This window comes from Notolabrus celidotus, chromosome 9 (genome assembly GCF_009762535.1).
Source record: "Notolabrus celidotus isolate fNotCel1 chromosome 9, fNotCel1.pri, whole genome shotgun sequence".
Lineage (NCBI taxonomy): Eukaryota > Metazoa > Chordata > Actinopteri > Labriformes > Labridae > Notolabrus > Notolabrus celidotus.
Window position 1 is genome coordinate 5,675,686 of NC_048280.1, and position 16,904 is coordinate 5,692,589.

At 40.6% G+C, this 16,904-nt stretch overlaps 1 protein-coding gene across 1 annotated transcript in view; it reads right to left on the bottom strand.

The window, feature by feature from the left end:
• Positions 1–1,122: 1,122 nt before the first annotated feature.
• The window catches only part of LOC117819050 (calcium/calmodulin-dependent protein kinase type II subunit delta-like), a 134,381-nt gene continuing 118,599 nt past the window's right edge, over positions 1,123–16,904 (bottom strand). Inside the window, exons 17-23 of the mRNA XM_034692253.1 lie at positions 14,353–14,445; positions 11,424–11,567; positions 9,002–9,184; positions 8,344–8,419; positions 8,165–8,259; positions 6,321–6,554; positions 1,123–6,174 (exon numbers count right to left, since the gene is read on the bottom strand). Of these exons, the coding sequence (XP_034548144.1) occupies positions 6,322–6,554; positions 8,165–8,259; positions 8,344–8,419; positions 9,002–9,184; positions 11,424–11,567; positions 14,353–14,445 (824 nt within the window). The 3' untranslated portion in view covers positions 1,123–6,174; position 6,321. The remainder of the gene's footprint in view (positions 6,175–6,320; positions 6,555–8,164; positions 8,260–8,343; positions 8,420–9,001; positions 9,185–11,423; positions 11,568–14,352; positions 14,446–16,904) is intronic.

The window sequence follows — 16,904 nt, forward strand, 5'->3', positions numbered from 1 at the left end:
TATGTTTTCTTTAAAAAAAAAATCATATTTTTGATGCAAAAAGAAAACAACAGTGAGCGTTGATTTAATATTTCCTTATATTTTAAATACATTATTTTATTTTATTTCATCATTACTTTTCATCTTTTAACTTCAAGGTTTTTAAAGTAAATTGAAAAAATACCTTGAAAATATTTTTTTATAACATGCAACATTTTTTGCTTACATAAAAAAAAAATTTAACTTTTGTTTTTGTTTCTAAAAAATATTAAAAAAGTGAGCGTTGCTGTATTATAATATTTTTGTTATCTTTCCATCATGAAACACAGATTAGTCATATTTCTTTATATACAGTATTTCATGTTAATTTAGACAAAAAAACTCAAATTGATTTCATACTTTTGTTTCTTTATCCATCAAAAGTTGTAGAGAAAATGTTAACTTCAGTTTGACGATGTTTGTGTTTGTGTCTCAGGTTCAATTCAAATCAGAGGATCCAAAAAATCACAAGACATTTTCTAAACTGTCACTGAGGTTGTGAGAATAACAGCTGCTCTGAAATATCATTTCTCTGATCTGAGAATGAGTTTGATGTTTTGATTTCACTCTTGTTCTTGACAGATCATTTGAACCAGGACTTGTTCTTCACATTTTCTCTCCTTTTAGTGGTTAAAGCTGAAAGTGAAGTCAACACTTTCACCTGGATTGTCAGAAGTCTCCGTTCTAAAGCGCTGAGCTTTTCTTTGAAATGTGGGTGTTGATAGTTTTCAAAGTGTCTGGCTGTGCTCACTTCAGTCTTGATGTGAACATGAATCTGTGTTTTCAGGATTTCAAAGCAGCTTTTATTTCATCATTTCTGGACTTTTATTGTGAAAGAGCTGACGTGTGTTCCTGTGAGTTGATGAGAACTGTCACTCAGATGTGAAACAACCCATCAGCACATGAGTGTGTGTTTGAAGGACTTCAGGACTCACTCTGGATCACTGTGGATTCACTTGATGTTGTTTTCAATCACTTGTATGTTTTTGTTTGTGCTTAGTGAATCCTCTGCTCCAAACCTGAATGACTTCATTCATGTCCTGACTTACTTCTATCAATAAAACTCTGTTCTGCAGTGAACACACAGACTGATCGACTTCTCTATTGAAAGCATCCTTTTATTGAGAACACCTTAACACATTTTCTGAAGTTAGAGAAACACGTGTAGCACGTAAGAGAACAGAGCAATAATCTGAAGAATCAGAGAGCTAGAGGATTCATATTATTCTACAGAAGAAAGCCAAAGTGACAAAAAGAGACGAGGGGGAACTAGAAAGAGGTGAGAGACTGCAGAGAAACCACTGAATCAGGTTGGAAACAGAGGGAATAATGGGAGGAAGAGAGAAAGACAGCCTACCAAGAGAAGCCAGCTCAGTGTTGTCAGTGCAGCTTAGTCAGTGTGTGAAGAAAGAGGATGGCCGAGGTTCAGAGTGAACACAGCAGCAGCAGCTCCAGATGATCTCAGTAACACTTCATCAGACTAAATCACTGACAGGAAGGCAGCAGAGAAGGACACTGATTGTAGTTTATATGTGGAGCTGATCAATGATTCATTTTCAGACAGGATTTCAGCTTCCATCAGTCTCACAGGATCAGGATTTGTGAGCCGTGTTGGTGGATTTGATTTTGTTAAGAAGTCAAATGTTTCTATAAAGGGAAGTGTTTTCTTCTTCTACACTTAAAAAGCTGCAGTTATCTCTGACTGGACTGTCTGTCACCTTTGATTCTGCACTCAGTTTATTGTGCAGCCACATTTGAAGCATCACACTGCCATCCATCTGAGTGTGTGTGTGTGTGTGTGTGTTCCTCTGTATGAGTGCGCCCCCTGCTGGAGCTCAGGTGCTGTTCCTCAGAGTGACATGCAGGCTGAGAGAAGCACCAGTTCACTCTCTGGGCTGATGGTCAACGAGCGCTCCAGCTGTTCTGCACTGACAACACAGAGCTCTGCAGAAAAGCATGCACATCAACCTTCATCATCATCATCATGATCACTGTCACCATCCTCATAGTGCCACAGTCTTTAATATCTTCATCCTGATCACTATCATCATCTTCATCACATCATCTTGAGACAAAAATAGCTGTATGCACTTTAAAAGCAGAGAAAACAGACGGAGAAAGGTGGAGTAAAACGGCATTCAGTAGAAAATGAGAAAACAAATCCAAAGGAAAACAACAACAAACAAGTGTCCCGTTGACTGTCATGCAAAGAAAACGCCAGCTACGCTGCTAGTTAGCTGCAGTTGTGTAATACTGTGAACTCCCTCACTTGAAATATGTGAATCTTATTATATCGACTCTCAAGGCTCCAAAACACACGAAGAAGAACAGAGGAACAACACTTTTGGACATGCTGCTATTTCTTCTGTTTTCAGAGGACGCTGGTTAGCACGGTCACACAGGAACGCCTTTATGTAACCTTTGACCTTTTCCTATAAAACAGGGTCAACTAAGCATTAACACTGGTACTGGATCAGACATGAGTACAGAACAAAGACTCAGAGGTTCATCTTGAAAAATGTGTTCAACAAACTGTGATCAGCTGAAAAAGAAAAAGCTCTTTTGGAGGGACAGTTCACATAAAATACAATCCTGATTCTGTGACCTTTAACTCAAGGGGAAATAGAAGAGTGGACACAATAAAACAAATCATGTCAGAAAATGGCTTCAATCTAAAGTCATAGAAGGAAAAAAGCAGAAAACAGAAATTCACACCATGTTGGTCGTTGCAGAAAAACACATGCAGGATGCAAAATGGACGTACTATCCCTTTAAAAAGATGTTTTACATGGAGCAGTGTCCCCTCAAAACAACAGACAGTACTCGCACAAGTGCATGAGCTGTACAATATTAAAACATGAAAACAAAGCACAATAAAATATCCACTCAAATAAATAAATAAATATTCCAAATAAATAGAAACCTGAGGACTTTTCACCAAACCGACTGCCCGCTCTCGTCATATCTTGGTCTGACCAATAAGGGAGAGACAAATGTGAAGGCAGCCAATGGTGCAAGAGCAAAACACAGAGGAGCAGACTGCAAGTCAAACCCCCCGTAGAAAAAAAAAAAACAGTTTTCAGTGCTGCAAAGTCCATCGGATTTATCCTGCCAGCCCCTGGCACGAGCACTTTGGGTCATAAGAAGCTGATAACACATGAAATCAAAAGAAGAGAAACGAAATCAAATCAGAAGAAAATCAAATCCTGGGCTGAAGGCAGGGGACTGATATGTCCTCTGAAATAAAGCCTCCTCCGTTCACCTCTCACACAACACACACCTCAAAAAAAAAAAAAAGGAAAGAAGAGCAATGGATGTACTGTACATGCTTGCACACAAACACACACACACACATATTGCACCCCATAGAAAAGGACCACCTGAACAGCACAGAACAGAGAGGCCCACACACACGCTCATCACTCTGATACAAGCCTGACTGATGGCATCGACTTCAAATAAATGACCCGCTGTTCCAAAAACAAACACGATTTTAACAAGTTTAACATTTCACCTTTTGTTTTGTTTTTTTGCTGGAGCCGCCACAGTGCTCCCTGATTGGAGCATCTCTTTAACGCCACTAATCGAACATAAAAACAAAACCACAGGCTGCCTGTGAAAAGAGTTCAAGGATGAGCTGTTCAGCCCTTCACTCAGATTGTGATGGTTTGTAATATTTGTATTTATGTTAATTACCACAAAATAGTGCTTCAATTCAAAAAAATTAAAAATAACAATAATAATGAAGTAAGATTTTTTGATGGAGCGCTAACAGATTTAACTTATTACGACATATTGAACTATTTTATAACAAATAGAAGCCTCTCTCAAAGGTTTCATGAAACTTATAAAAGAAAAAAAAATACATATTTTGATGTTTTTCCCCTTTTATGACTTAATGAGCAGAAAAATGTTTTGTAAAGTCTTAATGTAAGTCTGCATTAATCATTCTCATAGATGATGTGCTGCATGTTATTAGATTCACGTAGATCTGATTGGTGCAAACTTTACTCCTAATTCTACAGCCGGATCTTGGATTTGACTATTTCTAATTAGTCATTTTTAAATACTTTCTCATTGTAGTCAAACCCAAGCAGCAACCTCCGGTCTCAAACTATGAAGCCCAATGCGGAAGTGTTATAAACTGCAGTTCATCGAGAATCCGCTTTAGGCTGGCTGCAGAAACACCTGAAACCACATAGACATGAATGGGAAAAAGACGATCTTTGCAGCATTATTAAACATGTTTACAGCCTGGATCATAAAACAGTGTAAAACACACTGTACGGGGGGTGATTTTTTTTCTAACACAACAGTTCAGAAGATATTAAGATTAAGAGTTTTTGCCCAAATAAGGACATGACTGACTTGACTCCCGGACGGGAACACATAGCTATTGGCTGAGAGGCTGAAACTCCAAACGCCTGGTTGAGTTCCGCATTTCCAATATGGCTGCCGCCGTTGATTGGCTTCAAAACAGCGCTCAGGAACAGATGGGTGACGTCACGGATACTACGTCCATATTTTATACAGTCTATGGTCAAACCTGAAAGAGTCCAGGAGTAAATATGAGTCTTAGTCCCCTTTGAAGGAAAACTGTGACGTGTATAAACGCAGCCTTTAAAGGCCTGTGATTTCATTCAAGAGCTACGATGATGCCTCCAAGAGTTCACACTGACTCTGTCTTCTGAAGAGCGCTGCAAGTTTTTGAAATGTTCTCCACATAAACCTGAGTGTACTCAACTGTAGAGAGGACTTTCGTTAAATGCGCATCCAGAGAATAAAGTCTAGATGTGGAGATGACAGTCTAACATTTAGGCGCAATGCTAGAAGCAAGAACAAATCAATCAGAAATGAAAGATTGTTAATGTGATTCTCAAATGTGTCTTTATGTTCCAGATGAAATAAAACGTCCTCTTATTTATTGATGTGATACTAAGTCCCAGCAGGGTGTCAGCACCTCTATGGTGCTTTTCTTCTTCTTGTGCATCTCTAACACGACCTGATTATGCAGAGTGTGTAATCCAGAGTGCAGGAGTGGAGGCTCTTCTACAATTAGAGTGATGAACTGAAATGTGGAAAAGTTAATTTCACTGTAAAACTCAAGTCGCATGTGTTTTCTGTTTTCTTTGTTTGAAATGTTTGAAAAGGTTTCAATGCAGGAAGATGTGGAGTTCAGACAAACTCAACCCCTGATGGAAAAACAAAAAAAGGCTCCTCCGACTGTTCAGAGTCATTATGTTACGTACATGTCTGGCTGTCACAACCACTCACACACACACACAAGGACTCACTTTCGACGTTAACACACACACACAAAAATATTAGATTAAAAAATAAATAAATAAGCCGAAGCAAACAAACAAACAAAGTTGTTGACGATGAGCTTGGGCGCAATATTAAAGCTAACGTACAGAAAGCACATTACAAAACTGCCAATATCATCTTTGCACTTAAAGCCACAATAAAAAAAACAACTACTGTTAATATGGGAAAAACATGCTTCCTTAAAAAGATAGAGAAAAAAAAAATCCTTGAACTCTAGAAACCACTGGCATCAAGAATTTCCAATTATACAAATGACATATACAATTGCAAATGTGTAATAATAATGATCATAATAATAATATTCATGATAATAATAATAATATAGTAATGATAGTAGTAGATTCGACTTAAAACTTTACATACTGTATTTCCAGTGCAGTGCTTTTGTCACATAAGTGTGAATTCACAGGAGGACAAGAGGGTTGATTTCACAAAATAATCATGGGGGACGGACCACAGGAAGAAGGAATCACACCGAGTGCTGAAAACACCCCCCACCCCGCCCCAACCCCCACCAGTGAGCCAGAGAGCCAGAGGAAGAAGAGGAAGAGTGAAGGTTGTGGAGCAGTTGAGACATCCAGCTGCTGTTGTTTGATGGTGGTAGGGCGGCCGACAGACAGGGGGCAGTAGTAGTAGTAGTAAAAGAAGAGACGCATGCTTTGTGGGGTGGAGTCAGGGCGTCCAGTGAGGGAGGGTTTGTTGTTGAAGGGTGAGCAGCCCCGTCCCTAAAGTGATACCAGACATGTTCTGTCCTCCCTTCCTCCTGGTCCTCTTCTTCCACTCTCTCCGGCAGAGCACTCCTCACAGACGAAACTTCAGCATTCAACCCTGAGAGGGAAAACGAGACAGCATCACATGAATGATTCATGATCTGATAACACACAGGTTGAACACCTGTTGATTCAGCCTGAATAAAGAAGTGTAAACTACGGGTGGCACCTTTTCTCTCAGTCATGGCAGTGCTGCATTCGTACCTCACTGTAGAGGCGCAGCTGGTGCGCCTGAGCAGTGGAAGTGGATGTTCTGCCACTTGCTGTCCCTGCGATGCCACACTCGAGTCTCCTCTGACTGGCTGGACCGCGGCCGACCCTGGCCGTCGACATACTGGGTCAGGCGGATGTAAGCGATGCAGGCGGCGTCCTCGCCGATCAGGTGGACGTGGGGGTTCAGGATGGTGGTGTGGATGGGCTTGCTGTTCTTAGCCAAAACTAAAAAGATGAGAAGAGCAATGAAAAGAGTTGACACAGCAACAATGATTAGATCACAGCTGCTTTGCTAATCCTAGTACTCTCACTCACTTTTAAAAGCTGAAAGAGAAATTCAAACATGTTCTTTATAAACAGGAATTCAGTTTTACAGCCTTTACTGGCAGCCTGCAGCAAGGTAAGCAAACACTGACTGATGAGTTCATGAAATATTGTAATGTGACGTTTAAATGTGACACTAATGCTCTCATGTGGGATGTAGGACATCTTTAACCATCTTTAGTCTGGTCCAGCTCTTCAGGGTGGAGCCTTTGTACAAATTCTCTTTACAGAAGTTATTCACTGACGTCACTCTCCCATTAGGACGTGCCACCTCAGTCGGACTCTGCACATGACTGTTTTCAGTAAGGGAAACAATGCCAGCAGGGGTCAAACAGACGAGTGTCTGCTTAGACTAAGAGCATTTGGACTCCCTACAGTTTGTCAGTGACACAGTGATCTAGGACACATCGAAATCAGGCTCCCTGAATTCATCTGCGCCTGGTTTGTACATCGGGGAAGTAAACAAAGTACAACCTGCAGTAAATGATTGTGTTATTTCGGGCATTAATATATTGATTTTGCCATCTGATAAACTCTCATTGCCTCCCCTTTATTAGTACAGCTCTGAAACCTTAACAATGACAAACATTATTTCAGTCGTGCAGCAGCAGAGGTTCCCCACTTCCCATCAAACCACTTGATCGTCTGCAGACTGTACAGATCTCAGCTGCAAGGGCTTTAACCAGAACCAAAAAAACAGGCCCATATTTTTCCTGTTTTAGCGTCTTTACTTCAGCTCCCTGTACGTTTTAGAATCGATTTTACTGATTACTTTTAGGGATGCACGGTGGTGCAGTGGGTAGCACTGTTGCCTCACAGCTAGAAGGTTCCTGGTTCAAATCCCCAACTGGGCAGGTGCCCTTCTGTGTGGAGTTTGCATGTTCTCCCCGTGCATGCGTGGATTCTCTCCGGGTACTCCGGCTTCCTCCCACAGTCCAAAGACATGCTCACCAGGTTAATTGTTCACTCTAAATTGCCCGTAGGTGTGAGTGTGTGCGGGAATGGTTGTCTGTCTCTCTGTGTTAGCCCTGTGATAGGTTGGCGACCTGTCCAGGGTGTACCCTGCCTTCTGCCCGAAGTCAGCTGGGATAGGCTCCGGCCCCCCGTGACCCCTAACGGGATAAGCGGTCAAGATAATGGATGGATGGATGATTACTTTTAAAGCTCTTCAATAATTCAGTAATAATAATAATAATAACAATAATAATAATGATGATAATAATAATGACATGCTCTGTATGTGTGTGTATGGGGAGTAAGGAATGAAACTGCAGTGTTCAATGGATGTAAACAAAATTGTCAAAGACGAGAGAAAACTGCATTTCACTGCACAGAGAGAAGTCTTCTTCATTTTAACGGGCTGCTTCAGAAACATCAGTGACAACAACCCAAATTCATCTTTCTGAGTTTTTATCTGACGTGTGTTTAAAGTCTTAAATTAAAACCACAGACACAACAATATGAAACAAACATCATTTTGAATCAACAAATTCCAAAACTCTCAATCTTACGGTTCTCAAAGTAGAATCTGTGGAAGTCCATCCCCTCCACCAGGTTACCCAGCGCCTCAGGCTCAAACGAAGTCAGTCCAGGGTCGCAGATCTTACTGCAAGGGAGCGAGCAGGACGTTTATGTGAAGCGGATCATTAAATCTATGTTATTTGTTTGCACCAGAAAAGCTCAGACTCACGCGTAAGCCTCAAAGTCTCCATTGTTGATAGCCTCTATCAGCTGCTCAGTGATCTTGATGATTTCTTGCTTGCGTGCTGCAGAGGGAATGTGAGAAGAGGGAGTTATTCACAGGTGACAGCGACATTTTTTCACAAAGCAGCACAGATGCTCGAGCAAATGCAGTTGGAACCCAAAACAAACTTTCAGACTTGGTGAAATCACTGAAACTGATGTTTAAACCTCTCTCGTTGTTTGCATTATGAGCAAGAAAAGAAGGCTTCTCTGTGCCGTGTCTTTAATCGTGCAGAGCTCTGCGTAACAAACATTTGATGCAGCAGGTTCATCCACTCTAGCATTAGTTGGGGATGCTCTCATTGAAACATTAGTCACCTCCTAAAAACATTCACACACACACACGCTGTATTATGAGCACACACAAGGCATCTCTGAATATCAACACAAGCAATGTCAACTGTTTGAGCCAGCAGCTGTGCTCTCCTCATCAGACTGAGGAGGAGGAGGTTAAAAAGGACACAATCAGATAGATCCATTTCCAAACAAGCCGACCTCAGCACAAAGTATTTCACTCTTTTCACCCTCATCACCAAAACAAGAACACACCAACGATTAGGAACCCAGCGCACACTGCGGTTGTGGAGTTGGAGCTTTGTACTCACTCTGGGAGGAAGACAGGGACGGGCTGGAGGGGGAGTGAGGGGGAGGAGGGGAGGTGGCGTGTGCGGGTGCAGGGGTGGGCCTGGCACTTGATATCGGTACTGGCGCCGGTGTCGCGTCAACCTCGGGCGCAGGGGGAGCCGGCGCCCTGCGAACACTGCTTACCAGGTCTGTGAGCCGTGACACTGCGCAGACGTTCCAGGGAAGATGGATGGATGGATGGATGGATGGATGTAGGGATGGTAAAAGGATAGGTTGGTAGGTGGAGGAATGCAAAAGAACAGAGGATAAGAATAATGGAATGAAGTTGAAGAGCATATTCACACGAGAGCCACTTTCCTCTTCTGCTCAGGGTGTTTTTAACGTTATAGCTCTGAAGTCAAGGTTGTGAATGGTGTAAAATTTATATTTAAAACAGGTTATGATTTCAGCACTTCTCCATTCACCAATAAACACACTCATTGGGCCTTAGTTCATATTTTTACAACTCATTTGGAAACCCATTTACTGCTAAGTCTCAAAAGCTAACTTTAACATAGGGTGGTAATTAACTTTAATATGAGACTGGTGAAATGAAGCTTTAATAATAACACTTTGATACTCTTTGGACATTTTGAAGCTCAGATGTGGTATGCAAAGGGTCCAGATGACATCGCTGTCTCTCCTGTTCTCTGTATGTACACTACCAGTCAAAAGTTTGGAAACACCTTCTCATTCAAGGGTTTGTATTTATTTCAATTATTTGAAACACTGTAAATTAATACTGAAGAATCAAAACTACTAAAGAACAATTAAAAAAAAAGTCTTGAACAAACCAGAATATGTTTTAAACCACATCATATGAAAGGTATTGAAGAACTGAACATTTTGAAACCCTTACTTTGGCATTGAACATTACCGAATGGCCCGAAGAGCATAAACATTTTTAAAAGTAAACTCTAGACCGACCTTCTTAGTCTCACTTTTAACTGAGTTTTATTCTTATAAAAGTTTTATTTCACCTTACTTTATTTATTAATTAATTTATTATCTAGTTTTTCTCACTTTTTTAAGTAAAGCATCTTAGTTTCTTTTGCTGGTTTAATATTTTGCTATTTTGTTATCTTAGTAATTTATTTTATTTTGGTGAGTTTAATTTCCTGTGTTGAGTTTTAACATCTTATTTTACTATAATAATAAATATATATATAATATTATAATAATAATAATACTAATACTAATAATAATAATAATAATAATAATAATAATAATAACATTAAAATAAATGAAAAATACGATTTTTTTTAAAATTCTGAGATTAAAGTCAGAATTCTGACTTTTTTCTCAGAACTAAGATTTTTTTTTTTTTATCAGAAATTCCAACTTTTTTCTCAGAAATTCGAATTTCATTCTCAGAATTCTGTCTTTTTTCTCAGAATTCTAAATTTTTTCTCAATAACTACATTTTTTTTTTTCAGAATTCTGTCTTTCCTACAGAAATTCCAACTTTGTCTCAGAATTCAGAACTTTTTTTTCCTCAGAATTCAAACTTCTTTCTCAGGATTCCGACTTATTTTAACAGAAATTCCAATTTTGTTCTCAGAATTCTGTCTTTTTTCAGAATTCAAACATTTTTTTCTCCAGAACTCCAATCTTAATTTCAGAATTCAGATTTTTTTTCCCCCAGAACTCTGTCTTTCTTAACAGAAATTATTTTTTTTTTTCTCAGGATTAATTTTTTTTTCTCAGAATTCCGATTTCTTATTTCAGAATTCAATTTTTTTTTTTTTTTTCATAATTCTGACTTTAATTTGAAAACACAAAAAATATCACACCTTGACATTTTTTCCCCCAGTGGCCCTAATCCTCTTCCCTACAAACCAGTTAAAAACCTTCAAAGAATTAAACTAAAAAAAATAAAAATAATAATAATAATAATAATAATAATAATATTATTATTATTATTATTATTATTATTTTTATTTGTATATATGATATTCTTAACCTTAGGATTGTGGGGTAGGTTTGGGGTCAGGGCTGTCTTGCCTCTATTTGATGGGACAGCTCAGGAGAGACAGGAAACGCGGGGAGCAGAGAGCGGGGGAAGACATGCAGGAAATGGTCAACCGGCCGGGAATCGAACTGGCGACCCCTGCGATGAAGACTGTAGCCTCTGTATGTGGGGCGCTAGACTGCAAGGGCCACCAGCGCCCCTTATTTAATTTTTTTATATTTTCTATTTATTCTGTTTTAAGTTGTTTTATGTACAGCACTTTGTGTTACAATGTATGAAAAGGGCTTCATAAATAAAGTCTGATGGATTGATGATTGATAACACATCAGACAAGTTTCCAAACTTTCCACCCTTGAGTGCGACTACAGAGGAAAACGGCCGCCATGTGAATATGAAGATGTGTTCATCTTCCTGTGGTGTTTTCAACTCACTCTGCATGGGGACAACAGGGGTGTGAGTAGTGGAGGGGGTAGAAAGGACAGCAGGAGGCGGGGTGCTGGATCTCCCCTCACAGTCGGCCGTGGGCCCTGAGCCCCTACGCACTGAGCCCAGCAGGTCAGCAAACTTTGTCGCGGCTAAGTTCAGGAAGGAAGATGGGAGACAGAGGAGGGTTGACAAAAGAACTGTGGACTCTCAGATGAACAAACCTTGTCTTGGAGAGCACTAAGGAAGAAGTCTACCAGGCAAATGTCAATGGTAAATGGACTGCACTTACACTCACACTGCATGATACAGTCTCCCTTCCACACACACAGACACAATCACACACTGATGGCAGAGGCTGTTATGTGAAGCGCCAATACGCCCATCAGTGCCAATATGATCATTCATACACATTCACACCCTGCAGGCGACGCCTTCAGGGACAATTTGGGGTTCAAAGTCTCACCCAAAGGATGCTTCAACATGCAGAGTGGAGGAGCCGAGGATCAAAGCGCTAAAAGACTGAGAGATGATAAGCTCCTCCACTTAGCCACAGCTGTACCATGTGAGCAATGTTGAGATTCATCAAACATCCAACATCATGATGGTTAGTTGTGATTCCTGTCACTATGCTCTATCATATTAATGCACTCCACTCCAGTATTGTAGTGCTCAAGTCTTCAGCAGGCGATCACTGGGACTTGGACTCAGACTGGGACTCAAGCATTTACTGCAACAGGCCCAGAAGACGGAGAAGAGGACTCTGACTTATTTACCCGACAACAGTTTGATTGTCTTTGATACTTTTCCTTTGTGAGGTCTGAACAATCGCCGTCTTGTTCAGCAAAACAAAAAGTGGGTTGCGTGTTTTGCACAGAAAATGCTAACAAGAACAGTGAAGCATGTTCGAAGGAAGGCGGGGACAACCTCAAATTAACAGACGTGTCCAGTAAAGAGGAAGTGAGATGCTACAGTTGGCCTACATGTACTGACATAAAGGTCCCACACAGTCAGTCGAGGCTGATCCAGGCAGTAGTACAGACTGAAACAGAGGTCCTCCTTATAATAAATATTAAATCACTAATGAGGATGTTATTCAGACTTAAACACTGAGGAATTAAGACTCGACTTGGACTTGTGATGTTCTTTAAATATATAATGCAAAGGTACATTAATAATTTCATCACATATCTTTATCTGTAAGCCTGTATATAGAAGTGTGGTGTCTGTGTAAAATATATCCCCTCTTCCTCCTCTGCCTCTGTGCTTCCTTTGTGGGCGGAGCTTCAGAGCCACTAAAAACAGCCAGCTCACCTGAATCAAACTCTTCAAAACAAAGGAGCCAGTCGGCCCTGTGTGGACGCCTCTTCAACTGTAACACTTAGCATTTTAGTAGCTAAAGCTTTATTTACTGTATTGGTTAACTGATGCATCACACAGCATGTTTGATGGTGAGATCTGAATTATAGTTTAGGAATTATGATGTCTACAATGAAATCATTTGTGACCTTATTGCTCTGTTACTAAACAAACCTCCAGAAGAGGTTAAGGGCCAGTGGGGAAAAAAATCAAGGTGAAATATATTTTTTATTCTGAGTTTAAAGTCAGAATTTTGACTTTTTTTTCTGAAGTCTGACCTTTTTCTGAGAACTCAACTTATTTCTCAGAATTAAGATTTTTTTTTAAATCAGAAATTCCAATTTTTTCTCAGAAATTCAAATTTTATACTCAGAATTCTCTTTTTTTCTCAGAATTCTTAATTTTTTCTCCATAACTAATTTTTTTTTTCAGACTTCTGTCTTTTCTACAGAAATTCCAACTTTTTCTCAGAATTCAGAACTTTTTTTTTCTCAGAATTCCGACTCATTTTCTCAGAAATTCCAATTTTATCTTCTTTTTTTTCAGAATTCAAACATTTTTCTCTAGAATTTTTTTCTCCAGAATTCTGTCTTTCTTTTTTACAGATATTCAAACTTTTTTCTCAGGATTACATTTTTTTTCTCAGAATTCCGATTTCTTTTTTTTTGAGAATTCTGACTTTAATTTCAAAACACAAAAAAATATCACACCTTGACATTTTTTCCCCCAGTGGCCCTTATCCTCTTCCAAACAAACCAGTTAAAAACCTTCAAAGAGTTAAAAAATGGACTGGAACTTGTTCTTCTTTCTCACCTGTCCTATCTCACAACACACTGAGTTGATTTAAATCCTTAGAGAAACAGTATTTTTTCAACCCAAATATTCCTCAGTCAGGTTTACCTCTGCTGAGCTTGTTGTTCATGCTCTTAATATAATTTTTTGACATTGCTATCTTGACAGGAATATGAAACCAGAGTCCAAATCTTTGCATATGTCAACATTCCCAGCCAATAAAACTGATTCTGAAACAAAAAGAAGTGAAGTCACATTTCATTTGACATTGTACCTCTGGATCTATCATTAGAGCTCTCCAAGACACACTCCAGAGAAACAGAAAAAGAAAAACAAGGAGAAATATATCATGCTTTGAAATGTCTGCAAAATGAATGTTTGTGATTTGTTGCTATTCCACTTCTGTCCAGGAGGTGGAGACAACAAGTTGCTCTCAACGCGTGGTGTAGGTGATGCAGGGAGGATTGGGTAGTAGAGGAGCAGAAATACTACACAGCATCTCAATGTTTTTTAAGAATGACTTTCCCTTTGACTGTTTCATGTTGTTAGAAGTTTGAAATGGAGATAGAGGGATGGAGCTGATTAAGAAGGCTCTGATGGAGGAATGAGGCAAAGTGTATGTCAGGGAATTAGTGGTGCTAAATTACAGCAGATGTATGCAGGGAGGATTTAGTCAAGCTGAGTTTCTAGTAGAGCATGTTCATGTGCAAGCAGAGGTATGTGTGTGTGTGTGTGTGCGTGTGTGTGTGAGAGAGAGGCTGCATTTGGCGGGCCATGCTGACTTACAATAGGCAGCAGGTGAAGGGCCCTGAGAGCTATCAGGCTGGGAGCTTGTGCTGGACTGCGCCTTAAGCGAGCTGTTGTTGTCTAAGCTCTTTCCTGATAACATGCACACAAGTAGAATGAGAAACACACACACACACACATTAACAGAGAGAGATGACAACCAGCGCACATATTCACACAGAAACACAACAGACGTGTGACAGTGATGAAGAGGGTGATGATCTGGTGACAGCAGATGAATCATGGGGGACTTTAACCTGCATTCTTTCAAATAGCCAGCAGGTGGAAACTTGAGAAGTCAGTGAAAGAAAGATCCTGCTTCTTGATTAATTAACCTTGTAAACATTTCAGAGATTTGATGGTCTCTTTCACTTGTTTTACGTCTGCTTGGGTGCAACATGATGTCTAATTCTTAAATGACTGTCTCATTCAAGGTGAAGTTAAAGTAGAAATGATAATGCAGAGTATGCTTGTGCCATGACATCACATGAAGCGTATCGATCAGCAATCAGTCGTACGCAAAAACACAAACGAGGCAGCTTTTTGTTTGTCGTTATGCGCACACTTTCTTCCAAACCTGTTTTCTGTTAGCTGAAATTAGCATTTCAACAATAACACAGTTAAACAGAACTATGGATACACCTTGTTAACCAAGCCTACAGTTAGCTGTTCTCACTCATTCACTTAACTCCTGAAATTTTTCCGGGTGGGCTGCATGTGTGAACACTACTACTATCCACCACTATCATCTCTCTCTCTTTAAATCTCCTCTATCCCTCTCTCCAACCCAAACACAGTCCCAGCAGATGTGTGTCTAACATGAGTCTGGTCCTGCTCGAGGTTTCTGCCTGTTAAAGGAAGTTTGTCCTTGCCACTGTAACTTGCTAAATTCTGCAAAGTGCTCTGCTCATGGTGGATTAAGATGAGATCAGGCCTGCTCATCAGTCTCTAAAAATAGTATGGGAGGTAGAACCTTCAGTTATCAGGCCCCTCTCCTTTGGCATCATCTACCAGTCAGGGTCCAGGAGGCAGACACCCTCTCTACTTTGAAGAGTAGGCTTCAAACTCTCCTTTTTGATAAAACTATAGTTAGAGCTGGATCAGGCTTGGACCAGGTCTTAGTTATGCTGCTATAGGCTTAGACTGCCTCGGGGAACTGACACCCTGGGATCTGTCACTTACTTTAACTCTCCCTGTCCCATTAAAGCTACTAACCATAGACCTTTCTGGAGTCCCTGAGCTCCCTTGTCTCGTAGGTTCCTCTGGATATCTGCCGTAGACCGCCTGCTGTTGTGGACGTTCCAGACTCCAGCTGCTACAACTTCTAGTATCCATCTCACCACTGTCATCCATCCCTCTCTCCAACCCCAACCCGGTCTCAGTAGATGTGTGTCTAACATGAGTCTGGTCCTGCTCAAGGTTTCTGTTAAAGGAAGTTTGTCCTTGCCACTGTAACTTGCTAAATTCTGCAAAGTGCTTTGCTCATGGTGGATTAAGATGAGATCAGGCCTGCTCATCATACCTAAAGTCTCTAAAAGTAGTATGGGGGGTAGAACCTTCAGTTATCAGGCCCCTCTCCTTTGGCATCATCTACCAGTCAGGGTCCAGGAGGCAGACACCCTCTCTACTATGAAGAGTAGGCTTCAAACTCTCCTTTTTATTAAAGCTTATAGTTAGAGCTGGATCAGGCTTGGAACAGGTCTTAGTTATGCTGCTATAGGCTTAGACTGCCTCTGGGAACTGACACACTGGGATCTGTCACTTACTTTAACTCCCTATCCCATTAAAGTTACTAACCATAGACCTTTCTGGAGTCCCTGAGCTCCCTTGTCTCGTAGGTTCCTCTGGATCTCTGCCGTAGACGGCCTGCTGTTGTGGACGTTCCAGACTCCAGCTGCTACGACTACTACTATCCATCTCACCACTGTCATCCATCCCTCTCTCCAACCCCAACCCGGTCCCAGCAGATTTGTGTCTAACATGAGTCTGGTCCTGCTGGAGGTTTCTGCCTGTTAAAGGGAGTTTGTCCTTGCCGATGTAACTTGCTAAATGCTGCAAAGTGCTCTGCTCATGGTGGATTAAGATGAGATCAGACTGAGTCCTGTCTGTAAGATGGGACTGGATCTTCTCCTGTCTTGATGTTGGGTCTTTGTTAATAATAGAACATAGAGTACGGTCTAGACCTGCTCTGTTTGTAAAAGCGTCTTCAGATAACATTTGTTGATTGAAACGTCCACATTTTTCACTCCGGCTTGATCTGGACTTTTTCCTGTCAGCCCCCTGGTGAAATTTCTGCAAGAAGCCAAGGTGAACCAATGTGGGAACGCAGCAGTAAAATGACCGTGAGCGAGTGAGGGGAGGCGGGATGTTTGGATCATGTGACTTGTGCGAAAATGGTGCATTCACCATGCTCATAATGAAGCTGCTCTGCACTACTTTTTCTGAATTACACATTTCATAGTAGTTCATTTCAGGACCAGGCTGTCCTGAATTAGTGTCGACATTTTCAGGAGTGCATACTGCTTGTGTTTCTTTAATCCAAGCTCCTCTCC